This window comes from Tachypleus tridentatus, chromosome 10 (assembly GCF_004210375.1).
Source record: "Tachypleus tridentatus isolate NWPU-2018 chromosome 10, ASM421037v1, whole genome shotgun sequence".
Taxonomy (NCBI): domain Eukaryota; kingdom Metazoa; phylum Arthropoda; class Merostomata; order Xiphosura; family Limulidae; genus Tachypleus; species Tachypleus tridentatus.
In genome coordinates this window covers 65,376,428-65,402,349 of record NC_134834.1, presented here as the reverse complement: position 1 = coordinate 65,402,349, position 25,922 = coordinate 65,376,428, and the positions used below count along the sequence as shown (strand labels likewise).

Genomic DNA, 25,922 nt, shown 5'->3' with positions numbered 1-25,922 from the left:
TTTTTTTTTGAAACACTGTCAATTTCATTGTCTTTACATATATTACACTATGGTTCACAATATTTGTCTATACACACACATATACATCATTGTAATTATTCAAGGCTCTAACACTAAATTCCCATATTCGTACTTTTCCATTCGTTTTCGTAACCAGACATCCACACACAGGATCAATTTTAATCATACCTGGATGGACTGCAACTCCAGTATCTACATAGAATATATATTAATTTTAATCCAGTGGGACAAAGGAAAGTTGATGGACTTAGCACACTAAGTTCGATTCCCCGTGGTGGGCACAGCAGAAAGTCCAATGTGACTTTGCTTTATATCAAGCAAACATAATTTAAACAGAACCAAGTCACAGACTAATCTTAGTAGTTTGAAATACGAGAGCACATTTGCATTAAGTACTCGTTGATTTATAATGTACTTTAAAATTAAACTCATGTAACAGTTTTCTGTTTTCATTCTTAACTTTGCATTAAGAGTAAATGATTATTGTTCGTTTAAACAAAAAAAAATTTTTTTTTCACGAGTGCTAACTTTATTAACAGAATTACCCTGGCTACCAGTTATTATCAGTTCGAATTATCTCTCCTCGTCTTTTAACTTTAGCTCTAATCGTTTGTTCTTAACTTAGCTTTTTGATTTTTAATAGTATCTTAGAAAGTTTTAAATCATTCCCATGACAACTCCTATTAACACCACTCGTATTTTCATTAAGTTCAAATCTAGCAAAACAGCTATTGTGATTTGCACGTCAGTTAAAAATTAACTTTTTTTTTTACCATTTGCTGTTGCATGTTATACCCAGTTCTCTGCATTTATTTACCAACCAGCTTTTTCAGTTATTCTCAACTATCATGCATGCTAACTTAAATCTTTGTTCTTAAGCAATGAATCATACAATTTAAAACCAGTAAGAAGTAACTGAACCCTTATAAAAACAAAACAGGCAAGATAAGAACAAAAATGAAATTTATACTCTTTTCGCTCCCAAGTGCCATAGCAGTATAGCTGTGGATTCACAAGTTCCGATGCACATTGTATAGCTTTGTGCTTAGTTCCAAACAATCAATCAATACTCTCTTTTACGATTTCAATGCTTCATACATTTAACCTCATTCCTGATCTTTGTTGATGTAATTCCAAATTCAAACTTTTATTGAGTTTTGATTTCTAATGAATTGGTGAATCCTACTTCTGACACCACATTATTGTAAATCGCTTTGACATCACTTCGTTACCATTGTGTTATATTTGTACACTTTTCTGACCCATCTACTTTATTGTGGTGGTATTTATTCCTATCAGGAACTGGCCCATAGTAATATACATAAGAAATTGCTGTTTGTTATTTAATTCACAACACAAAAACTTAGAAATAAGTTTTGTTTCATTCTAGTAGTATATTATTTCTTTTTCACCCCTCTCTCTCGTGGTTTATACATTTTCTTGTTACGCCTTCTGGTCTTCTTTATTTGGTGAACTCCTGTTTTTTATTGATATTGCTTAAATACACTCTGTTCCGATCCAACTCGTGGTAATTGTTAGGTTAAAAATCTTTCAGACCACACTCTGAATACATCTGTTTCCTTTATAATGGACTACAACGCCTCATAGTCATATGTGGTCCCTAAACCTTTACCGTGGTTGAACAAGAAAACAGTCCCTTCCTTCTAATAATTTCGTAATGATTATAATCGCTTAATCCTTGAGATTCTGACCAAAGGCCATATGCTTTCCCACGTCTTTCAATCCAAATCGATGTTTCTTACGTCTAATTTCATAACAAAAGGTCGAAATAGGTTTATAGAAACCCCATGGGACAACCACGTGGAGCAAAAATCCATGCTCATTCTACTGAATTTATTTTTATGAAAGTGACTACAATTTTCGTCACCAGTCCAAAGACCTTGCTGATACTAGTGGTAATAGTTAAGATGTCTTAAGACATTTTGAATACAAACTATTATACAAATACTGAAAAACAAAGATGATAAAAATAAGAAACAACTATTTTCAAATTTTGTCGTTTTGTAATTTGCCTTAGGAAAATAAACTGACGAAAGATCGCTGTTTAAAGTGAGCTGAAAATGACCCAAAATCAATTTCTAAATTTAAAAAATACTGCAACATTAAATTATTTACTTGTTTACTTTGTTTTCGGTAAAACTACAAAGGTTATTTGCCAACTTCACTAATTTTGAGTTGTAGAACCCGCCGCTAACTCTTGGCCTATATTTTATTAATGTCACAATATTACTTTCGTGGAATAAAAAGGCAAGTATGTTTTACGACAGGTTCGCAACATCAAGAAAAGCTTATAAATGCTCTCTAAAGTTAATATCTTCTGAAAAAGTGCCTGAACATATTACGTATATTAGAAAGAAGTGTGGTATTTCTAATATAAATACCAAGTCTCGCACACAATCAAATTATTCTTTAAAGTATGATTTATACAAAAATACAATAAACTTACTTAGAGACTCCGGGACCAAAACTTACGTCATGGAGCACTTTTTAACAATACAAATAGTTTGAACAATGAGCTGACCGGTGTGTAAGCACTTCTAAAGCCATACAATATTCCCAATTTATGTATATATATATATATATATATGTATGTGTGTGTGTTGTATAGTTACATGGTTATATTTTCATGTAGATTAATGACAATATGTGTGTATTATATATTTTGTTCTCTTTAAAGAAAATAAAAACGACTCTTTATCTGTGTGCAGAAACACAAATTTTATAAAGCGAGTTCAGAAAGAAAAGGGATTTTTCTTCCTGTAAGACATCCATATTGGAGAATAATTAACAAACGTACACTGATAGTTTTTAGGATTTGTAACAGTTAAATATCACTTCTTGATACAGTCACAAAGACTGTTAACAGGGTGTTATGTTACACCCCTATATATAATGGAGAAGAGTTGTCAGTTTTGAACCTTATCTCCGCTAGTGCAACGGTAAGTCTACGGATTTGCAACGCTAAAATCAGGCGTTCGATTCCCCTCGATGGTCTCAGCAGATAGCTCGATGTGGCTTTGCTATAAGAAAACATAGACACAAACACATATTTTAAACCTTATAATTGCAATAGTTTTGTTTGTCACGCCACTAGCACTTTGGTTTGCATCCTGAAATTTTCAAGTGGACGGACATTGACCAATTGGCATCGCTGTTCTTTGGTCGAATTTAACACATACCTAACGTATGAGAAAGAAACATATATATATTTATAAACTGCTTGGCCTTTAGCAAGAAAAAACAAAACATAAATATATTTGATTCATCACCTAAATATGATGATAACAATTTAACTTAAATTTGTTTTATACATGAGATTCATTTTATTGGTAATTTTATAACTGCTATTCCAGTCACAACGTGTTGTGCTATTTTTACGGTATAATATTTCATTTCTTTGTTCAAAGTTAACAATTCGTAAATATATGTTTAAGGCAAAACAATTGTAAATTGGGTTTTGGTATATTACAGAAAAAAAAAAGAAGGAAAAAAGGCATTCAGCTTCTACGTGTTTGTTTTGCATATTATAAGGTGCAATTTCGTTTGTTTTTACCTAATTTCTTAGACTATATATTTAGATTACAAAAAAATACGTGCAAATATATGTTTTTATTGTTTTCTATTTCTCACTTGACCATTGGCCAGTACATGAAAATGAAGTTTAATTTTTACTAATTCAGCAAGAAGAACGCAGTAAGAGACTTGAAATGAACCTAAAGATGTGGGACGAGTGGAAGAAGAAAGGAGACGAAATGTTGTATTCTATGATCCCTAAGCCCGTGGCAGAACGACTTGCAAATGGAGAGGATCCAATTAACACTTGTGAAGTAAAGGCTGTTCTCATTGTTTTATTTTACTGATAGTTTAAAGACATGAACGTCTAAATAATAGGTAAATTTAAATGTTAAACCAATCCAGCGCCTAAAACACAAATGGCTATAATGGAAGTCTGTATGTCTTCTTTTGCTAGTTTTTAATAATAATAAAGGCCCGAGTGTGACCTATTGGTTGGCGTGTCCAACTTTTTAATCCGAGGTTTCTTGGTTTCGGAACTTTTGTTGTAAAAAATACTCGGCACTTTGGAACCATGTTTGCGCTATAAGAGAGTACGTTAAATCCTACTAGTCGATGAGGCAAGAGAAACCCAACAGTTGGCGATGTGTGCTTTTGACCAGCTGTTTCAGCTTTCTGGTGTAACTGTTCAAAAAGTAGGGGTGAATATGGGCAGGTTACCCTTACATAGTTTCGCGCAAACATCTGAAACAAATAAATAATAATAAAATATACAAATACAAGGTATCCACGTTTTTATTACTCCTACCTTATTAACGGAAGTTAATATTAAATACTTCAGGTATCTACATCTTCAGCTGACAAACAACAAGTATTATAATGCTATTTTTATGTCCTACGTTTTTGCAAAAGTACTTGAAAGCCATACTTTTTCGTTTTAATTTAACATTTTTAAACAACAGCGACCTCTGAACTAAGTTTAAAACACACAATTAAGAAAATATTAAACCTGCTTACTTACATTTATGCCTTTCAAGTTCAAAATTATTCAAGTACTTCTACTTTCTCATGCACTTTATAACTATAATTTTAGAGCCAGGTAAATGTTAGTTTTAGAGAAAAATAAACAAAAATTAAGAACAATATTCTTTAAGGTAAAAAGATTTTTTTTTCTTTTTTATAGAACAAATGCATTAAACGTGCATCTATGTCAAAGAGTAATTCGTTTCCCAAACAGTAATTATAAAAGCTATTGGAGCAGTTATTAAAATAAAGATTATAGTAGCTTATAAGAATTTGAGGGAATCTCGAACCCAGGGCCAGTATTATTTATATTAAGTAACATCTAACAGAACATTTGTGCATAATTTCCCATATTTAATCCGTATGACACTGTACACTGACAACAAAAACATGAAAAATGACTGATATCAATAGAAAATTTCCTCTGTGTAACTAATATATCCATTCGATACAAAAACATAAAAGAATATTTCCTACCAAAAAGACAGACACTGTCTATTATCTTTCACGTCCACATTTTTGGCACGTAGATATTCAAGTAACGCTGAAACCGAAGAGAGGCACATGTAGGGTGGTAAGTCCCCCCTTCCCACTGGCAGTTTTGCCCAATAAAGTTTTGAAATCTCTACTTAAAATGGCTTATTCTGATGCTATTTTTGCGTACGTAATCTATAAAAATATATAACCATCTAAGCAACATAAAGTGTTGTAAAAAATTACATTTTTGGTTACTGGCCTTTTTTTTCTTCTTCTTCTTCTCAAGTTTTAGTAGAAAGAAACATAGTAAAATCTTACATTAAATAAAAATCGTATCTTGAATTTCTTCGTTACCCACATTGTTTACTGAATTAGAAAACGTGAAAGATGACTAATATTACCCGAATATTTCCTGTGGATGATAGACAGTGTGATTTCAGTATGAAACATTGCTTACCTAGAAAAGGAACGATCAATCTTAACGGGAATTTATCAACAGTGTTTTTTTTATGGGGATGAAATATATGAGAAAGGAATTTTGTTAAATATTATGTATGGTTGTGATTTCTGTATGAAGAGGGAGGTAACTAAAACAGATGTTATATGCTGAAATAAGAAATATAAGAGTAAGATTGCGTTGGAATTCAGGATAAAAATGTCGAATCGAGTATATATGCCCATATATATTTTATGATAAACGGATGTTGTGAAGTGGTTGTCTGATAGCTAAGCTAGATAAAATTAACACTCAGCAGAGTTGAATATAGAAATTCTTGTAAAGACGTTTTTCACATTTACGCGAAACATACTGAGAGATATACCGGTGTAGTAGCTATCCAATACCAAGGAAAATATTTTTTCTGTCTGTAGACGTAGCTTCTAAACGATCTGATAGATTCTGACCAATTTCTTGTGTATTGAAAAATAAAAATATTTTATAGAATAACTCGTGTGTTGATACTGTAGTAGCTATTATAAATAGTTGATTGTAAATAAAACTCACATCACATTAAAATTCTACAAGTCAAAGATTGTTACTAACATTATCTGCATTTTGGCTTGCTTCCCATAATATTCAAAATACACAGTAATAGAATATCCAGTTATAATACGGAGAATAAAGATATTGCTACTGTCAAACTTTCCTGTGCTCTTCTGATTCATACAGTTTAACTTTTAGTTTTATACTATGGTTTAAGCCTGAATTAGAGAAATATTTCTTGATTAAAATATATTTTTAGGATATTTCTTATTTTTGGTGTGGGATATAGTTTTCCGTAGAAACAGAATTGAAAATCATTATTAAATTTCTTGTATTAAACGAATGAAATTCAGAAAGTACAAATCTTGACCACATCTCTACTGTAAAATGAGCTGCTTTGAACAAGATGTAACACAACTACTTTGCTATTTACTCCAATTTTCTCAATTTCTACACTTTCTTACTTCCTACTAAACGCTAGTAAAACTTCTTGTAGAGATTTAACTTAATTTTTAACCAACTTACGAGTGTTTTTTGATTTTTCAAAAGAAGAAAAAATAACTTGCAAAACGTTTAAGATAAGACACTTGAAATTTATGAAAATAGTTTAAAAAAGAAATCTCATTATGGACAGAGAGTTCACCTTTACTTGTAGACTTTCATCACATCTGTCGGGAATTCATCAAGGGGTAAAAATTAGTCAAATCATCCCTCTACTTAATTGATCAATATTAATTTCTGATCAGAGCAAGCTACCAGCTCAGAACAAAACTTAAATCTAATCTAGTGTTGGTAATGGCTATAGCTAATTAAACATACTTTTCGATAATTCTTGTTTGTCAATATTAAAAGACAATGTATCATCATTTGGGTATCTCACTGTTTATGATACCTTTTACTGTAATGGATTATGCTTTAATTGTTTTAATGCAATAGTAGTTTTTGTAGTTTACGCATGATTACTAGTGTTATGTGTTGTTGACGGAAGCCAACGTTTTTAATGGTGTTTGAATTATTATTTTTTACGATAAATATGTAATGTTTTTAATTGTATTTGAAATAAATCAATAATATTTGCGAATGTTACTATTTTAAAGAAGGCGCTTATATAGCTTTAATAATTCAGCTTTAAGTCTTAAGCCTGAAAATGCTAAAAATTTGATTTCAATACTCGCGGTGGACAAAGCGCAGATAACTAATTGTGTAGCTTTGTGATTAAGTATTATTAAAAGTGAGATAATAAAAAGCTATGTTATAGTAATATAAATAAGTTGCATTAAACATTAAACAAATGTGCTCGTTTTTATTAATTTACCCAAATAATGTAAATGACCAGATTTTAAAGACGTATACATATGTTGGTTTCATTGGTTAGTCTTTTGTGAATGAGATCCTACGTATGCAACTACATGTTTAGTATGAAAATTATGAGAAAGAAAGCGGGACCCTTAGATCCAGAGATAGCTTAGTGATTAGCTTGTAGAAACTGTGAATCCAAGGATTCGTGGCTTGCAGCCCATTACATCAGAAACTCGATTCCTTGGAGAGCTAAAAAGCGACAAGCAAATTGAACCAATCGATAAGAACAAGAGTAATCAGGGGGTGCTGTTGATCAGCTGTCTTACTTCTTAGTTTATCAGTTCAGGAGTAGGGATAGCTATGAACAAATGTGAAGTTTTATTGATCCACACGCTATCCATTCAGGAAATATAAAAAAGCCATGTACATCCATTTATCTCTCTTTCTTATTTCTACTGTGTACTTGTACATTAGCAATAAAAGCATCACTACACGTAATCACACAAACCGATTGGCTTTTCTGTAAATGTTTCATATATGTTTTTAGTTATGATGAAATGCTCACTTTACAACCACTGCCTTAAATAGCATTCTATTTTGTTATCATTAAGGGTAATTTCAAACCCAATTCTTCTATCCAGTGGAGGTAATAGAAGCGCTCACTTCCTATAAATGTACAGCTTGGCATGGTCAGTGATTAGAGCCCTCAGCTCACAATTTGGGGGCACGGGTTCGAATCGATGTACCACCAAACATGTTCGCCCTTTAAGCCTTGGATGATTTACAATGTAACGGTCGTTCGTCTATTCGTTGGTAAAATGGCAGCCCTACAGTTAATAGTGGGTGTTGATGACTACCTTTCTTATCTTGTACTACTAAATTAGGGACGGTTGGATTTGCTTTATGTGAGATTCATAACAGAGAAGCAATAAGTGTACATGGCTTCTAAGTGTGTTTTCTCTAAGCTGTCAATAAGAAACACGGGTCTCAACGTTTTGGTGCAAGTCACTTTTAGTTTCGCTATTATATTAGAACTACACGCTTTATTTAAACAATATCTGAAATTCATTAGGTCCAACTATACATTTTCATATTTTAATCTGTAAGTTAAAAGTAGTATTTCAAATTAGAGTTTTATTTTATCGTTGTCGATTTTTTCACATTACATACTGTAAATAAAGACTAGTAACAGATAAAGATAATATATTGCTATTGTTTCGTTTAGCATTTCCTGTTTATATTTCCTGTTTCAAACTTGTATTTTTATGAAACGTCACTTACAAAATTTTAAATTTGTCCTGTTGATTACAATTAATTTAAATCATAAATAGCGCGAGGAAAGCCCCGCACTATACATACAAACGACTTAAATTTAAAAAAAAATCTTTAAACTTATTTTTAATTATTTCTTTCCTCTTGATGTATCAACCTTGTATAAGGTGTACATGATGTGATTAAACTGAACACATCTTGTCGGTCGCTTTCTGTCGCTCTATATGCAGTTCTGTTTCATATTTTCAGACTTTTGAAGAGGTATCAGTATTATTCAGCGAGGTTGTGGATTTCTCAGTCCTTTGTTCACGCATTACTGCACGTGAAGTTGTTTCCTACGTGAATGACGTGTACATCTTGTTTGATAGAATTATCGATCAATACCGAGTCTTTAAGGTATGACTGATACTCCTCGTCAGTTTACACTCTCTTCTCACATATGCTACTATTAATTCAAAATTAAAATTCTTTTTATCAGAAAAATTCATTCTGAGATAATCGAGTAAATATAAAGTCAAATAATATTGCCATTTAATTTCCTGGAAATCACAGAATAATTTAATGGATGTGTTCACTGTTTCTAGTTATTCGAACGTATATGAAAATAATAATTAAATCTATTTGAAAGGCTATTTCGAATAAAATCAGATAAATATACATATAAATGTATTTATATACGTTTAATATAGCACAAGAGCCTCGATTATCCGAACCTTTTTGTAAAGTACACTATCTTTATTCAGGGGATAAATCTACTGAAACAAAGAGGGTGACATATCTTCCCAAATAGCCCCACTTATCAAATAATTTATATTTCAATATACTGAGTTATTTTTCTTTTCTTTTTTCCCAAGTTCTTTCTATTATATTTATGGCAATCCTATTATTATTTTAAATAAATAATATAAACTGTATGCAAATAAGTATCAGGGAATAGTAAACAAAAAAGAGTAAAAATAGAATGTTTTACAATAGCATGCAAATAAAGAAGTGTAGTGTGTGTGCGATGAATATAAACGACATTAATGCTGTCTTTTCTTAACTTTTTTAACAAAACGTTGTGTCGTAATAGGACTGGTACTTACGATAAAAAACAAGGAATATAAATAGAGGTGTGTGAATTAGCATTTTACTTGGATTATCAGAAATATATAATTGCAATATTAGTGGAATTTAAAAAATCTCCAGTTTAACGTTATTTTTATCACAGGTACTAGTCTATTGCTTTTCAATGCTTTGAAGCCTTCTGGCGTTTAAATATGTAACTATAAATGTTGAATAACTTCCAATTTTTTCTTTGGCAAATATCACAGTACACACAATACGTAACAGAACTGTGTGTACTGTTTCCTTCTTTTATTTTCTTTTTTTTTTGTAGTGTATTATTCCACAGATCTTCAGAGAACAGAAAATATAACTTTGAAACTTGTTCACTGAAGCCTACCGATGAACAATATATTCTCTGAAAATGGGTTTACAAACATAATTTAAAGAAGCTAAGCCTACTGGTTGAGATAAGATTGGATAATTATTTTCTTCTTGCTTGGACTCTTGTACGTGGCCTAGTGAAAATGGCTTGTTTCATACCAGAAGTTGAAGAAAAAGATATTTAGTAGAATACACGGTTATATGGAAGTATATAATTATTTAATTAAATTACTTATTGAAAGTAGTGATGAAAATAAGTATGGATTATTGAATACAGGATGCATAAAAAGAAAATTAAAAAATAAACTTTGAGTTTTATCGTTTTCATACAGTTTCTTGTGTATTCGTCTGCATGCACTCACGAACATCAACAGCCGTATGAACTAAAATATACTTTGTTTTTCTATTAAAACTAACTGAATAGTTTGTTTTTTTGGTAAACCTTATGTAGGCACTAATAAAACACACTTTTATAGTTAGTTTTGTGTTATTTCTTTTTTTTCTCACTTTGAATGTCATTATTTATTTTTAGACAAATCATCAGATTTACATTTTATGATGCTTGTTTTATTATTATTAAGGTCTCCCCGCTGGCACAGCAGTAGGTTTATGGCTTTACATCGCTAAAATCACGTGTTTGATTCCCCTCGGTGGTCTTAGCAGATAGTCCGATGTAGTTCTGCTATAACAAAACACACACACGTTATTATTAAGATAATACGCAATACTGAGTTTAACTGTTGCTAATTTTTCGACTTGAGAAATTCACAAATAAAAGCTATTTAAAGAGTTTAGACTTGGCCCGGAATGGACAGATGGTTAAGGAGCTCGACTCGTAATCTGAGGGTCGCAGATTTGAATCCCCTTCACACGAAAACATGCTCACTCTTTGAGTCGTGGAGGTGTCATAATATGATGGTCAGTCTCACTATTTGTCAGTAAAAGAGTAGTCCATGAGTGGACAACGGGTGGTGATGGCTAGTTGCCTTCCCTCTAATCTTACACTGCTAAATTAGGGACAGATAGCGCAGATAGTCCTAGTGTATCTTTGCGCGAAATTAAAACAACAACAACAATACTTCAGACTTTATAATATCTTACTTTTTTACTATTCTAAGAAGGTAATAAGCTAATTTAATTCTTTTCTTTGTAGATGTTTTGTAATCCACTAAAACTTAAAATTGAAACATTTAATCAGAAAACTGAATAATCACGAGTGTATTATACTGTACTGAATGAAAGAAAGGAAATTGAAAATATTTTAATAATTTTATTTTTAAACTAAAATATTATAGTACACACACTACCTATCTCTCTGTATCAGTCTTCTCTCGTTCTCTCTCGAATATTGCTTATGTGGTAACCTAACGACTTGTTTGTGTACTGTTATAACAATAATATTATCCTTTTCTTATGCCTGAGAAATAATCGTTGTTGACATGATACTGACTACATAAAATAGGCCTTTTCAATCCCAAGTTTTGCTTCCTTACAGGTAGAGACAGTAGGTCAGGTTTATTTGCTAGTAAGTGGAGCACCAGAAAAACACCGACACCACGCTTCCCACGTGGCTGAGGCCGCTCTTGAAATGATGTCACACATCTTTCTACTGGACAAGCTTTACTTCGGGAAGAAGGTTATGATACGTATAGGTAAGCTCAATTGAATTGACTGAATAATTTAAAAACACATTTGATGATCTGCTGTCTCACTGGTTTGTGTCTTGAAAGGCAACACAGTACTAAAGTAAAATATTGTAAGAACTTATCAAACAGTTCAGTTATAACCAGATAAACTATTTGAAAAATTAAGTCTCAGTAAAATATAATTCTGGATACCATGATCGATCCACTCTCTTCAATCATCTACATTAGTTCAAATGTTGTTGTTTCAAAGTGTTATATCAATATTTACGTTTATTTGTTTGAAGTTAAGCACAAAGCAATACGATGGGCTATTCGTGCTCTGACAACCACGTGCATCGAAACCCGGATTCTAAATAGTTATAAATCCGCAGATATATCGCTGTGACAATGGGTAGCATTTGTTTTAAAAATGAGTTTTAAGCGTTATGTTCAATACATTATATCAATTCTATCTCTTCGTTTAAGTTATTAAAGTTTTAATTGGTGTTAAGATAATGTAACATTATTATTATTTTAAGGTAATATTACAAATTCACAATAGAACATAACTAATTGTGTAGCTTTGTGCTAAAACAGCTTCTAATACTTTTAATAATTTTATCGATAATATAAAACTTAATAAACATTTAATTTTCTAGGCAGTTAAGTGTACACTAACACAAGCTTTAAAGAAACTAACCTTTAAATTTCGTGTTTCTAAAATATGCGAAATATATACAAAATTGCTAATAAAATTAAAACAAGCAACCACAAATAGTTATTGCAATGTTAGCAAACATATCCCAGCCATATTAAGATAACATAAAGAGGATATTTTTTTTAAGTTTGTATAAAAAATATAAAGAAATGTTGAAAGTAATATCCTTTTTTTTCAGCAACAAAAAGACAATTTTAATTTTCAAACTTACCTAAAATCTGCGCGCCACCTATTTTCATACTTGAGAACTAATAATGTAGAGATATAAAACAATCAAACTAGCTATATATAAATAAAGCCTGATTCTCTTATGAACTATAAGTTTCAGTAAATATGTTTTAAATATAATAAAATTATTGAGAATAGAGCATTTCAAGAAACGCAGTCTTTTATGCAGTTAATTAGTTTATTTGGTATTGTGCTTGAAATTATGTTTTTTGACAAGTTTCTCTTTAGTGAATTTAGGAAGTTTATATGTAAAGTATGGCATAGTAATTATTATAATTACATAGGTTTCTAAGGAAAATTTTAGTACAGACTCTTTCCACATTCTTCAATTCATCATAGGTATTCATACGGGACCAGTAGCAGCTGGGATTGTTGGAAAAAAGATGTTAAGGTATTGTTTATTTGGTGACACTGTTAACACAGCAGCTCGGATGCAGACTCACGGTGAGGTAAGTAAGAGTCTTGAAATGTCATCTGTTTATCTATCTACCTATTTAACAAGACACAATGTACGTACTCGCTTTGAGCAATGAACTGGCGTTTGCTCTATATCAAAACTATTATCTTTAATTCATCAGATCTAAACCATCTATCAAACTATTTAAGTTCAATGTTATTTATTTGATAGATAACTTTATATTTAACAAGAGTGACTTCAACTCCAGGAAAGTCTTCGTGGCTTTAGGATGTAGTGATTCTGTTGAAAGTGAGAATACATCTGGTACTTTCACCGAGTGATATTCAAATACTATTAGATGTCATAGCTCAGCAGAGGTTCTTTATATTTAGGCTTCTGCTAGCATTCATTTTTAACAGGTTGTGCTGTATTTGTCTGTTGAGGCTGAGCTTCATTTAAGTTGAGTTTGAGGAATTAGAGGTAGTAACTTACAGTAGATTTTCTGGTGGTGATTTTGTCAGGTGAGAGCATGGGCTCTAGGGGTGAAGTTTTGGCTGAATGTTTCTTCCAGTCTTGAGAGTATTCTGCACCATCCCAATAACTATATATGTTTATGCATCAGCTAACAATCAACCTTCATTCCCGATCTGTATTGGGTCAAAAGTCATTATGGTTCCAGGTCTCTTTGGGTTGATGAAGAAGTGCAGCTTCGTGCCAAATATGAATTCTTGATTACACCTACGGCCCTTGTAATTATTCTCCATAGCAGCTTAAATAGAACTAAAGGAGGCTGTGGCGCAAAAGAAATTAAAATTTTGGCCAGTGGAAAAGCAAGGTAGACAAAATGGTAAAAAGATACGATCTGATATAGTAAAAATCTGAATGGAAGATATAATATAACATACTTTTAATTGGTTGGAAGGTTAGACAGGTGTGGAGATTCAGAGAATGTCATAACTGTTCTATTACAACCATAATATTTTCTCTAAATAATTTATTTTAGAGATAATTGTAACAAGTGACGTATCTACCGGTTTCATATTTACCCGTGTCCCATTTGTTTGTAGAAAACGTATCTCTTCTTGTTCCCCAGGCTTTATTTGGTCTCTGTTTAACTGATACCTCTGAATTACCTTCTGTTGCCGTTGCAGTGACAATGACTAACACATTTCCTCCTTCAACCCACAACCATTTCCATCTTTACTGCCTGATTGTTATGTAAACAGAACCTGGTTTCAGTAGGAATGGAATGGGGTCAAGAGTACAAAACTGGTTTCTACAATCATATAAGCTGACTCAGATTAGCAGATGATGACTTACAATTTTGACCATTAGAAGACAACAGTGATTCTGTTATGTCTCTCTTACTACTTTGTTTCACATACAGGTTTAATACAAACTAGATGCAGTTCTCAATGCTTCAGAATGCAGATGCTATTTCCACTCTCTCTTGTACATTTACAGCCTGCATCTTTTACTGGATATTGGACTGAAATAACTGTAAACAAATACTTAAAAACTTGTTCCTGTAGATTATGTCTACCTGCTTGGTTAAAAATATTCCAAGTTGGTCGAACAGAAATATTTTATTCTACTCTTACAGAAAAACAAGAGGTAAAACAGTTTTATCTCAGATGTAGCGTGAGATTCTTTTTTACTGTTATTTTTTATGAAAATTTACTACCTACTTTATATATCAGTGTCAAAATTGAAGAATTCTGTCAAAAGCATTAATGAAAACAAATAACATTATTTTAAAATTATATCCCACAAATCACTATTAATAATTAACCTCATATCCCAAAGTTTAAATATACAAATCAAAATTATTTCTTTCATTTACATGTTCCCCAATATATATTTTTTATGTAATTTACTCAGCTGTGTTATACAATACTCACGAATTACTTTCTCTAATGTTTGTACATGCATGTAAGACCAAAAATATATATGGTCATTTATATACATGTATTCATGCATACATGTGTCTTTATAAAAATTTGTTACATGAGCTGATAGCTTAAGCAGATTCCTGGAATTCCTCCAAATCATATTACTTGGACAACATTCTCAGGTTACACAATACAGACTGTTATCAACAGCTGCAATATAATAATATACTGCCACCTATAAGCTTTCAAGCTCAACTTATCCTTTGTATAAAGCATTCCAAAATAAACAATGACTGACAGAATTTATTTACCTTACGAATTTTCAGTTAAATTTCTCACACGTCAGGGTGAATATACATACTGCAAATATTCTGTATATATCACGATATATTTAAATGAAACACAACTACTTCAGTACACAGGAAGAATGAAATACTCTTCAGAGCTAATGGGAAATATGTGGTGAAGATAGGATCATGCGATATACCCTGAAGATATTTTACTCTCAGCTAAATAAGGTAAGTGATTCTATATTACACTTTATATGACAAGTTACCGAAGAAATTCACGTCACGACATTTCAATTCTCACACTTAGATCCAATATTTTTTTTTATCTAACTCATCTCATTTCGAACGGCCTCAGTTTATTCTTCATAATATTCTGGATCAGAGTACGATAAAACAGAGTTCTTGTCCTTGGTCTCTTCCTTTAATTCCTGGTCAAGTCAGCTTTATTGAGATCCATTGGTAGCATAAAGGTACAGCAGATCAATGTAAATCATATGGTCTACCTCTTGACTGCTAAATCTTATACATTAATAGATCAATTCGTCAGAGTATAAGATGGAGTTCTGTTCACTCAGAACAAAGTGGCTTCTGTGATGCTGGCATATATCAAAAACATATCTAGTGTGCACTTTAGTAGCTTCACACGTTCACTGTCTTGTCTTGACACCTATTTTGTCATGTGGTAGCCTTTCTTAGCTGTTGATATGCAAAGTAATTTTTATCAACTTAAATAGCCCAATCTTAATCACTACGCATATTTTTGTGGACATTGTAGGACATATAATATAGGGAAAAACCAAAAATCATGTTTACAAGGAGCATGACTTCCTACCAAAGCATTAAAATTTTCAGTAAATAACCTGACGAGCTCCATCTACTCAGTTGCATAATATGCCATAATTGTGTATAGTAACTGCTCTTTCCAGTTCAGTTGGGATTGACAAACGTAGCAAGCATAAGGTTGACAGTCCGTATTGCCCACTCTTCTGTATTAACAGACAGCATTATAATGTGAGGAATGTGTTTTTATCACATATAACACTTTACAGAACTCAGAGAAGAGTTGAGTGTCAAGTTGTTCACTAATCTACGTGTATCTCTTCAGCTTTTCCAAACCAGGGCATTTAGTACTCTGATAATGCATCAACCATGATAAATAAATCAATAACTAATTCTCAGCTTACTTTGTAAAGTAGTTGATTACCACGAGTATATATAGATGTCCTTGTTCCACTTATAGGGTTATATGATCAACATGAAGAGCTATTGTCGATAAGAAAGAACAAATAATTCTCTGACAAAAGTTTCCTTTTCGGGCCAGCTTTTTCTTTGTATTGCACATACCATGCAGAGCTGACATCACTGTTGATCATCTCCTCTAGAATGTAGTCACAAGAACTATCATTAAATGTTAATACAAGCCAGTAAATATCTTGGTGTCCTCTACTTCTTGCGTTATGCAAAGCCTAGAAAATCTCATGTGTCAAACCAATGGGGACTACTAGTTGTAATACAGACTGAGAACCATTGCTTGGAGGTTGATAGTAATGCTCCTATAGATGCTATATATTATGTGTATCTATGCTATGTTCCTCAAATGAAGCTCATCATACTTTATCTTGTCACATGGCAGAGTGCCCATACTATATTTGAGTTGTGTGTGTGTTTTTCTTATAGCAAGGCCACATCGGGCTATCTGCTGTGTCCACCGAGGGGAATTGAACCGCTAATTTTAGTGTTGTAAATCCGAATATTTACCGCTGTTGTAGCGGGGGATATTTCAATTGTCTTGAAGCATTAATAATGGCATCTAGCCACTAGTGAAGCTTCTATTTTACAATTTGTGGTCATTACTGCAGAAATGTTTTCAATTCCCACTCAATTTCAGATTTAGGTCATTCTACTAACAGACAAAGTTTCTTCATGTGGTGTGTCAAATCACCAATATTTTCACGTTGTAAGCTCAGATGGTACTGTATGAGTTATTTATACTCTTATATTGCTGTTATTCAATGTATTAGCATCTCTTCCAGATATTTAAATATCATCCATTATCCACTAAAACGGGAAACTTTCTAGTGTAAAAGTACTGTCAATAGTACTTACATTCCTCGGTCCATCATAAATGTGTCTCCAGTTTAATGAGTTAATAATTGTATGGTAATTTTAAAGAAGCTGACAACAAACTGTCGGAACTATGACGCAAAACCTAGGAGCTGTAAACTTTTCACTTACACACATTGAAGCAAAAAAAAAAAAAAAGCTCAAATGCGATTTTTGCAAGATCCATTTAGGTTCCATCTTTACCAACACTACAATAAAGAATTTCCATTTTCATGTACATGAAATGTACATCTTAATGGTTACAGTTTTAAACCTGTAGTTTTATCTTCTGGACTGTTATAGTCATGTCCTCAACTTCACATAATAAGTGTAAACAAACACCGAAACATTGTTGACATAGAACAAACTCTTCTCCCATTAAAGCTCTTTATGCCCACTAACCTTTCAAAAGTGGCGGACACATAACACAGACCAAATGGAATGTAACAAAACATCACACAAACCATCTTTCGCGCTGATATAAATCTTAAGTTAACGCTCTTCATCCATCTTGCATACCAGTATCTAGATGCCAGGCTTAATATATTAGACAATTCCACCTCTTTCAGAAAACATGCTGTAGTGTAAAAATGTCATTATGAATTATCAAATTCATTCATGGAAAATCAGTACAAAACCTGGGTGTATTTTCCTCTTTCTGAACACTGGTGAATTCTTAGAGCTTCAAGGAAAGCCTACATCGTTTTTATTTAATTGGACAGTCATTACTACTATCTCTATAAGTTTTTCACCCAAATGGTCATCCATTCCCACAAATGCATTGATATGTTCAGCTACCAAATCACTGAATTATTGGAACTAAGTTCAATCTAGATTATCAGCAATATTGGCAAATAGTAATCTGTGATGTGTTAGTAACTGTGTGTTTGTTTTTAGATTTAGAGAGAAAGATAGTAATCTGTGATGTGTTAGTAACTGTGTGTTTGTTTTTAGATTTAGAGAGAAAGATGGTAATCTGTGATGTGTTAGTAACTGTATGTTTGTTTTCAGTTTTAGAGAGAAAGATGGTAATCTGTGATATGTTATTAACTGTGTGTTTGTTTTCAGATTTAGAGAGAAAGATGATAATCTGTGATGTGTTAGTAACTGTGTGTTTGTTTTTAGATTTAGAGAGAAAGATAGTAATCTGTGATATGTTATTAACTGTGTGTTTGTTTTTAGTTTTAGAGAGAAAGATGGTAATCTGTGATGTATTAGTAACTGTGTGATTATTTTTAGTTTTAGAGAGAAAGATATAACTCTAGTATTACCACTATCTTCAGTTACTTTTACTTTCTTACTATATCAATGACCCTTCCACAAAATACCGGGTAACCAATATCGCTCTGCAATTATGAACAATTGGTTACCCAGTATTCCTTCTTGTATATATAACTTCCTAAGCTAATGCTACTTGCTTACTGGACAGAAAACATGCAGTCCAGTGTTCCTGGATCTGGTCTGGCTGACATCTAATTAACTCTCCAATTTAATATCTGACTGATAAGGTCCATAGTACATTCATCTCAATAGTGTTGTTGTCAAAACTAACATTATCAAGGACCACCTTCATTCTTTAAATGATACCTACTATACACAGTCAGAGAGTTATTTCTTAATCCATGTTTAGTTTATTTTTGAGAACAAAGTTATGTTTACTAGACAAACTGGTGGTTTCACTTGGAGTACCTGAAATACTGTGAGTCTGCCAGTGTTCTGGATACTCTTGTATCAGTCAGGAGCTTTATATCTTGCCCTTGTACTCTGACAGGCATATACCAGAACCCATCTAACGCAGCTTAAACTTTTAATATGAGCTGTTCGCTTTACTCTCCATGTTGGTGACCATTGGGCTTCATTACTTTACTGGAGCTGTAGCAGCAATGTACACTGCCTATTGTTAGCTTCTTACACCTACTGAATCATCAGATAAAACCAGTAGTTATGACTGAGTTACTGCTTGGTAAATTATGAGTAATCAATACCCTTGAAAATTATTCAGTGCTCCACAGACAAAGCGAACACTTTGTTTTTCTTTTCCTGGATAACATCTGAGTAAAGGCGCCATTAACACAAACTACTACTGAATGCCGGTGTAATTGCATTGCAGTTCGTGGATTGTGGGTGTTTGGTTAATCATCACATGAGCTCATGTTTGATGCGATGAAAGTGTGGATAGGATGGTTTAATTGAGATACAGGTACTGCAGGTTTCATTTTCCTTTGTGGTTGGTTCAGAGGTATCACCACAGAATATGCATCAGTAACTGTAAGATCTCTAGCACACAGGTGGTGTCTCATCAATTCATCGAGTAATTCTTCCATAAATCTTGTAAACCAACAAGGTCATTGAAGAGTAAGCCTTACAAATGAACTTGGCTCACGAATTGCTTAATTTTCCATCAAGTCAAACATTTGAAACAACTCATCAACAACTGTCTTTCAGTCGTAAAGTTGTACCTTGGTCAAGTGCTTGGTGAAGTCTGGTCAGAACATTTAAACTCAAGATTAGAAGTTGCACAGTATTTTCTAATGACCAATGGTTCGAAGCAGCTATCTGCTTCAAATGCTTTTGGAAATGGTCTAAATATGCCCTTTTTTTCATGTGCGTTTGAATTTGGAGCAGGCCTTCTGTTTTATTTTTTTCATTTAGGTCTGTGTTCAAGGCCAAAACCTCTTCTTCATGACACTTAAGCTACCATCTGATCGAAACATTTGAAAAGCTGTGAGCACAACATGATAGTTAATTTTTAGGTACTTCCACTCCGATATGAGTAATTGATCTCTGCTCCAGTGAGGCAGACCAATAAGTTGCCACCATCAACTCATCCATTGCCTTTCTGCAATCCCTGTCTCCTCTGTAGTCAATGGCTCTATTTTCAGTATACCTCCCTGTCCAGAGAGGTAAATCACTGTCCCACTAATCACATACTTCACACTTGTTTCACACTTGCCATGTCTTCTACTAGTGTGATAACTTCTTTTGATAGATGTTATAAAATGTGGATAAAAATAAAACATGCTATATGACGCACATACAAAAACTACTAGGCCTTTATTCAACAGTATATTTATTATATATTTTTCAAATTAAAGAATTAAAACATATGTAACATTATGACTTGAATTACAAACTACACTGTGATGCTTATTTTATTAACATATAACGATAATTAATTTGTTTAATTAAATTTTAAAAATAACTAAAACGTCGTGACCTTTGACCTGTCTGTAGCAGAAGGATTAAGCCGCTCGGGTCGAGATAATTTACTAGATGCTTAAATGCAGTGCTTTTTACTTTATATGAACTGTCGGATTTACTCATAGCGACTAGATACTTTAAGATATCATCTAATATATCATTAAAAGACACCGGTAGAAAGTGTATTATCACAGCCATACCATGGCGGAACAGGTGCAACTTCATTAGCATGACATAGGAACAAAGACAAATAAAGATAATTACGTCACGAATTTTTGAAACATGCTACGTAAAATGTACGTAATTAGAAATAACTTATAATTATAAAATAAAACTATATTAATACAAGAGACAGAAAACGCATGACATGTCTGTGTATCACAAAAATACAAAATGTGTTGATAACGAAAACTAAACATTTATTATTAAATGAAAGAGAGAAAAATATTCACTTCCTCATCAGTCTAAAACTAAAACTTGATTTTCTAGAAAGTTTCTTTGTTTATTGTTTCTTTTTAAGCAAAATTTTGTACAAGAGGCTGTGTTCATGGCAGAGATAGAGCCCTGATTTTTAGAAAAATAATATCTCAATCTTATCATAGAATCAGTTGGAATCGTTTCTGCAAAGAGGTAAAATAACATTTAACTCAGTTACTACATAAAAGGTATCTAAGGACATCAACAACATCTGGGAACTAAACTTGAAAGAAATACTTTTTCAGTAAAATTTTGGATATTTTGTTTAACTTAGACTTTAAATGACTTTGAAATATTTTCTGAATTTTACTTGTTTTTTAAGGCCCATTAACTTTAAGATATTGTTGTATTAACTATTTAGTGTATAACTATGAGGATCCGGCATGGCCAGCTGGTTAAGGCACTTGATCGTAATCTGAGGATCACGGGTTCGAATTCCTGTCACACCAAACATGCTCGCTCTTTCAGCCGTAGGGACGTCATAATGTGACGGTCTATCCCACTATTCGTTAGCAAAAGAGTAGCCCAAGAGTTGGCGGTAGGTGGTGATGACTAGCTACCTTCCCTCTAGTCTTACACTGATAAATTAAGGACGGCTAGCGCAGATAACCTTCGTGTACCTTTGCCCGAAATTCAAAACCAATTTTTTTTCATAACTGTGAGACTGACAGATTACATGAATTTTCCCTTGTTTTAATACGTGTGAGATCAATGTATTTTATTAATGCTTAAGATACCTTTAGGTCATTTTGAGAATTGGATCAGTTATAAAATTTATATCGTTACTTAAAATTGATAATTATAATGTTATTATCCTTACAGACAGGCAGGATTCATATAAGTGAAAGTACCAACTGCAAACTTGTACAGTGTGGTTTTATAACTGAACTACGTGGAACTATTGATGTGAAGGTAAGTCTACTAAAATATGGATCTTAGATCAGTACTAAATGCGTGTATCATGGAGTAAACATGATACCAAATTTTACTACTATCATTTTCTGAGAACATTTATAAGACATTTTTAATTGACAAAAACCTATAAGACATTTTTAATTGACAAAGAAAAAAAGCGAAATTACGGATTTCTATAGCTAAAAATAGAAATAACCAGGATATATACGACTGGTCTAGTTTTGTAGTGAAAGGCAACAAAATTATCTTTGTTGTCGCACTAAAAACATTTAAAAGGTTATATATTAACATAAAAAACGTAATAAAATGTTATGATTTTATTAATGTTAATAACTAATAATAAACTCCAGTTTATATTAAGAAAATTGCGAATAAAAGCATTTAAAAGGATAATCATTGCATACAATCAAGCAGACAGGGTTAGTATTACCTCAAAAAGAAAGTAACAAATTTTCATGGTTATTTGTCGGAGCGCTTAAGAGATCATCATAACTGACTTTAGAAATAGGTATATAAGACTAATGTTACAATAAAAAAGTAACAAAATTGTTTTTAGTCTTGTCCATAAATGCTTGAAATATTGCCTGACAAAGCAAACAAAACAAGAACACAATTGTAATGAGAAGTAATATTATTATTACTGTTGTTCCAAAGTCGACACTTAAGAACTTTGTAATTCGTTTACGTATTAGAACTTAACAGCTAATGAAAAACTCATTTCATTTTATTCGTGAACTTTGTCCCACACACTCATTTTGTTAGTTGTCTGTTTCATTTTAATCCCCGTCGCACCAAACATGCTTTCCCTTTCAGCCGTGGGGGCGTTATAATGTGACGTTCAATCCTACTACTCTTTGGTAGAAGAGTAGCCCAAGAGATGGTGGTGGATGTGATGACTAAATGTCTTCCCTTTAATCTTACACTGCTAAATTAGGGACGGCTAGCGCAAATAGCCCTCGAGAAGCTTTGCGCGAAATTCAAAACAAACAAATATGTTTCATTTTACTTCTGCCGCTCCCGCTAGTACAGGTCATAGGTTCGATTCCCCTCGGTGGACTCACCAGATAGCCGGATGTGGCCTTGTTAAAAGAAAGCACACTCTATTCTTACTTTTTTGGCTAACAAATGACAGTTTTAGATGAAACATATATTACTTATTAGCATACAGAAGACCTATTTAATTTTATGATGTATTATGGCTTTTTTAAATGAAGTTTACGTTTGGAAAGGAAGCCATTCATATTATCTTCGTGTGTTTATAAGTTCTTTTACTTAAAATTGCCTCTATTTTTCCATACCCATTAACTGGAAATAAAATTTTATTTTTCATTCAGTTTGAACTTATCTTCTATCTATTAATAATGGTTTGCAGTCTTTGATTTTTAAAATGCAATGAATATCCAATACTTTCAGTAATACCTATTCAAATGTTTTGACACTAAATAATCTGGGTATTAACTACCCAACAGAATAAGTATTCACATGTTTCATTTACCAGCAAAGGTTGAAAGGCAGTGGCTGTCTTAGTATTCATTGAAAGAAAACGACTCACTTGTAAGTTACATTAAGTTTGTATAGTTTTCTTTCAGTAAAAAAGTCTATATGTGTTTTCTTGTTACTTGAACTTCCTTCTTCGTATACTTTTACATGTGACAGCCTTTTTACGACTCACTTTTAAAATATTAGCTTTCTCACTATCCACTAAAATATTTATTTTTATTACTTAGAACACCTAAATATCCTACTTATATATATATATATGTTTGTGTATTTAATATTAATCATAGACATTTACAAGTCTGTATTACTGTAAGAGTTGATCGCTTATTCACACAAAAGCAGTTTTCTTCTTCAGTGAAACTTTTCTCCGCCCCCCAAGAAGTCACTGTTAGGGTATTTTAAACACCTAAACATCTCATATATTGATAAAGTAAAAGATCGTTTTGAAGCACGAACTCATGAGCACGTGTAAGTGACATGTAGAAACTTGGCAAAATTATACGCTGCCACTGATCCTGCCAACAGAGTTAAACCATACGACACTGTTCTTTGTGCTGACGACGAAACTCTAGTCATTAAAGCGCTTCTGAGAGAAACGACGTAAAAATAGTTTTCTTTCAGTAAAAAAGACTATTTATATTTTCTTGTTACTTGATCTTCCTTCTTGTATTCTTTTACACGTATGAAACTCGTTTTTCCAAATGTTGTTTACACGAACCCTTGTTTTTTGATATTTACATGATATAATTAATTGTTTAAATCGATTGCCTTCTCATTTATCACACAAGGATATTGTAAAAAAAAAATTACGTTCTAAAATAAATAATGCATTTTTTTTAAATATTGCAACAGGGAAAAGGACCGATGAAAACATACTGGCTGCTGAAACGAGACGAAACTCGTTGGAGATGATAACGTAACTAAACTGTTTTTCTTGAAGCGACAGAGAAACATAAACTTATTGTTTATTTTGATATAATTTAGAGTTGGTGTTTGTTTTCTAAATGCTGATAAGGAAACTTTGGGTCCAGCTATCTACACAAGCAATGCGTTAAAAAACACTTCATAAAATATTCGTTAAATAATATAGATATTTTGAAAAGTCGATAATTAATTTATCATTTAATATTTCATAAGCAGGTAATATTTAGTTCTGAGCATAAATTTATTGTTTGAAACTATGATGGAAACTGTAAAAAAATCATAAAAGCAAGCTTTTAAAACAAGTGAAAATAAAAAACTAAACCTAGAACATTTAGTTACTGCTTTTCCACTTATATTTCATTTTTTGTTTGAAGATCTTATAAATCAATGAATTAGTGATTAGTCTATGTGATTGATAATTTTGAGGGTCTCTGTTTCGAGAGTTGTTACCATCAAATACGCTTCGCACTTTCAACCGAAGGTGCGTTATAAGAGTGACAGTCAACACTGTTATTCTTTTCAACTGTCACTCTAGGTGCTGACTGATTATTTTCTCTCTCATACACAGTTCGAAAATTAATATCGGCTACTTCTAATTCAACAAGATTTTCAACTGGTTATTTAGTCTATCATGTAACATTAGAGTTCAAGTGAACAACAAACTTTTAAATCCATTTTTCTTTCTTTTTTTTTGTTGGTATTTAAAATCAACCAAATTATTGTAACGATCCATATATAACAAAAGAAGAGGAACATGTTACTTAAGATTAAATAACAGTAAATGATCTCAAAAGATACATTATTCGTTTTATCGTTCCCACTAAAGGGAGAGAGCCCCGAACTTTAGCGTTAGAACCCACTGAGACGCTGGCGACAAAGTTGCAAAAGAACCAGTGGACCGAAGGATTTTTTCATCTCACTTATTTTGTAGCATGGGAAATAATCAAAGAACGAGTTTATTCATGCATAAATTAACGAAATTAAAACTTACATTAAATGAGAAGCTACAAATGTTTATGCTCCATTGGATAAGAAAAAATTGTCGCTTTGTCAATCAATATTATCACTTTTGAATAAATGAGAAAAGTAAATGGATTGAATAAAACTTTAAGAAATGAAACAGCCTTGTAAAATAACTTAAACTAGTTCATCTACTTTTGTATGGTAGTAGTGACACATAGTATTTTATACTGCACACCTGATTCAATAAACTGTTGGTTTATTAATTTGGTAAACTTACCTATGGTTCATCATGTACGAAGAAACTTAATGTCATATTAGCTTTCATAAAAATTAGTAAATCGTGTTTGATATTGAAATTTTAAAGGTACTGGTTAAAAAGAAATATGTCTGAAATTTTCAGTTTTCTATATGAATTAAAATTATTATCATTACAACGTCTACGTGAGAGTGAAAAAAATTTTTAAATTACTCATTTATTGAACTATATTTACAACGCTTTTTTGTCTCATACGTTCATAATTATGTCGTTTGGGGTCGACTGATTTTGAAGAAGAAAGAGTGCACCTAAAAACGTCTATGTGATATTCTATTAAAATGATGCTGGACATTATTTTTTGAAATAATCTGTTATTTACAGTTTCATTCATAAATTC

The 25,922-nt window shown here is 32.2% G+C and overlaps 1 protein-coding gene across 2 annotated transcripts in view; it reads left to right on the top strand.

Annotated features, from left to right (window-relative positions):
- Positions 1-24,591, top strand: part of LOC143229462 (soluble guanylate cyclase 89Db-like) — a 46,377-nt gene extending 21,786 nt beyond the window's left edge. Inside the window, exons 4-9 of one of the 2 annotated variants that reach the window (XM_076461807.1) lie at positions 3,723-3,869; positions 8,858-9,004; positions 11,532-11,688; positions 12,947-13,056; positions 21,790-21,879; positions 24,235-24,591. In XM_076461807.1, coding sequence (XP_076317922.1) covers positions 3,723-3,869; positions 8,858-9,004; positions 11,532-11,688; positions 12,947-13,056; positions 21,790-21,879; positions 24,235-24,294 — 711 coding nt within the window. In that variant the 3' untranslated portion in view covers positions 24,295-24,591. The remainder of the gene's footprint in view (positions 1-3,722; positions 3,870-8,857; positions 9,005-11,531; positions 11,689-12,946; positions 13,057-21,789; positions 21,880-24,234) is intronic. The other variant, XM_076461808.1, reaches the window with a different exon arrangement.
- Positions 24,592-25,922: the final 1,331 nt, after the last annotated feature.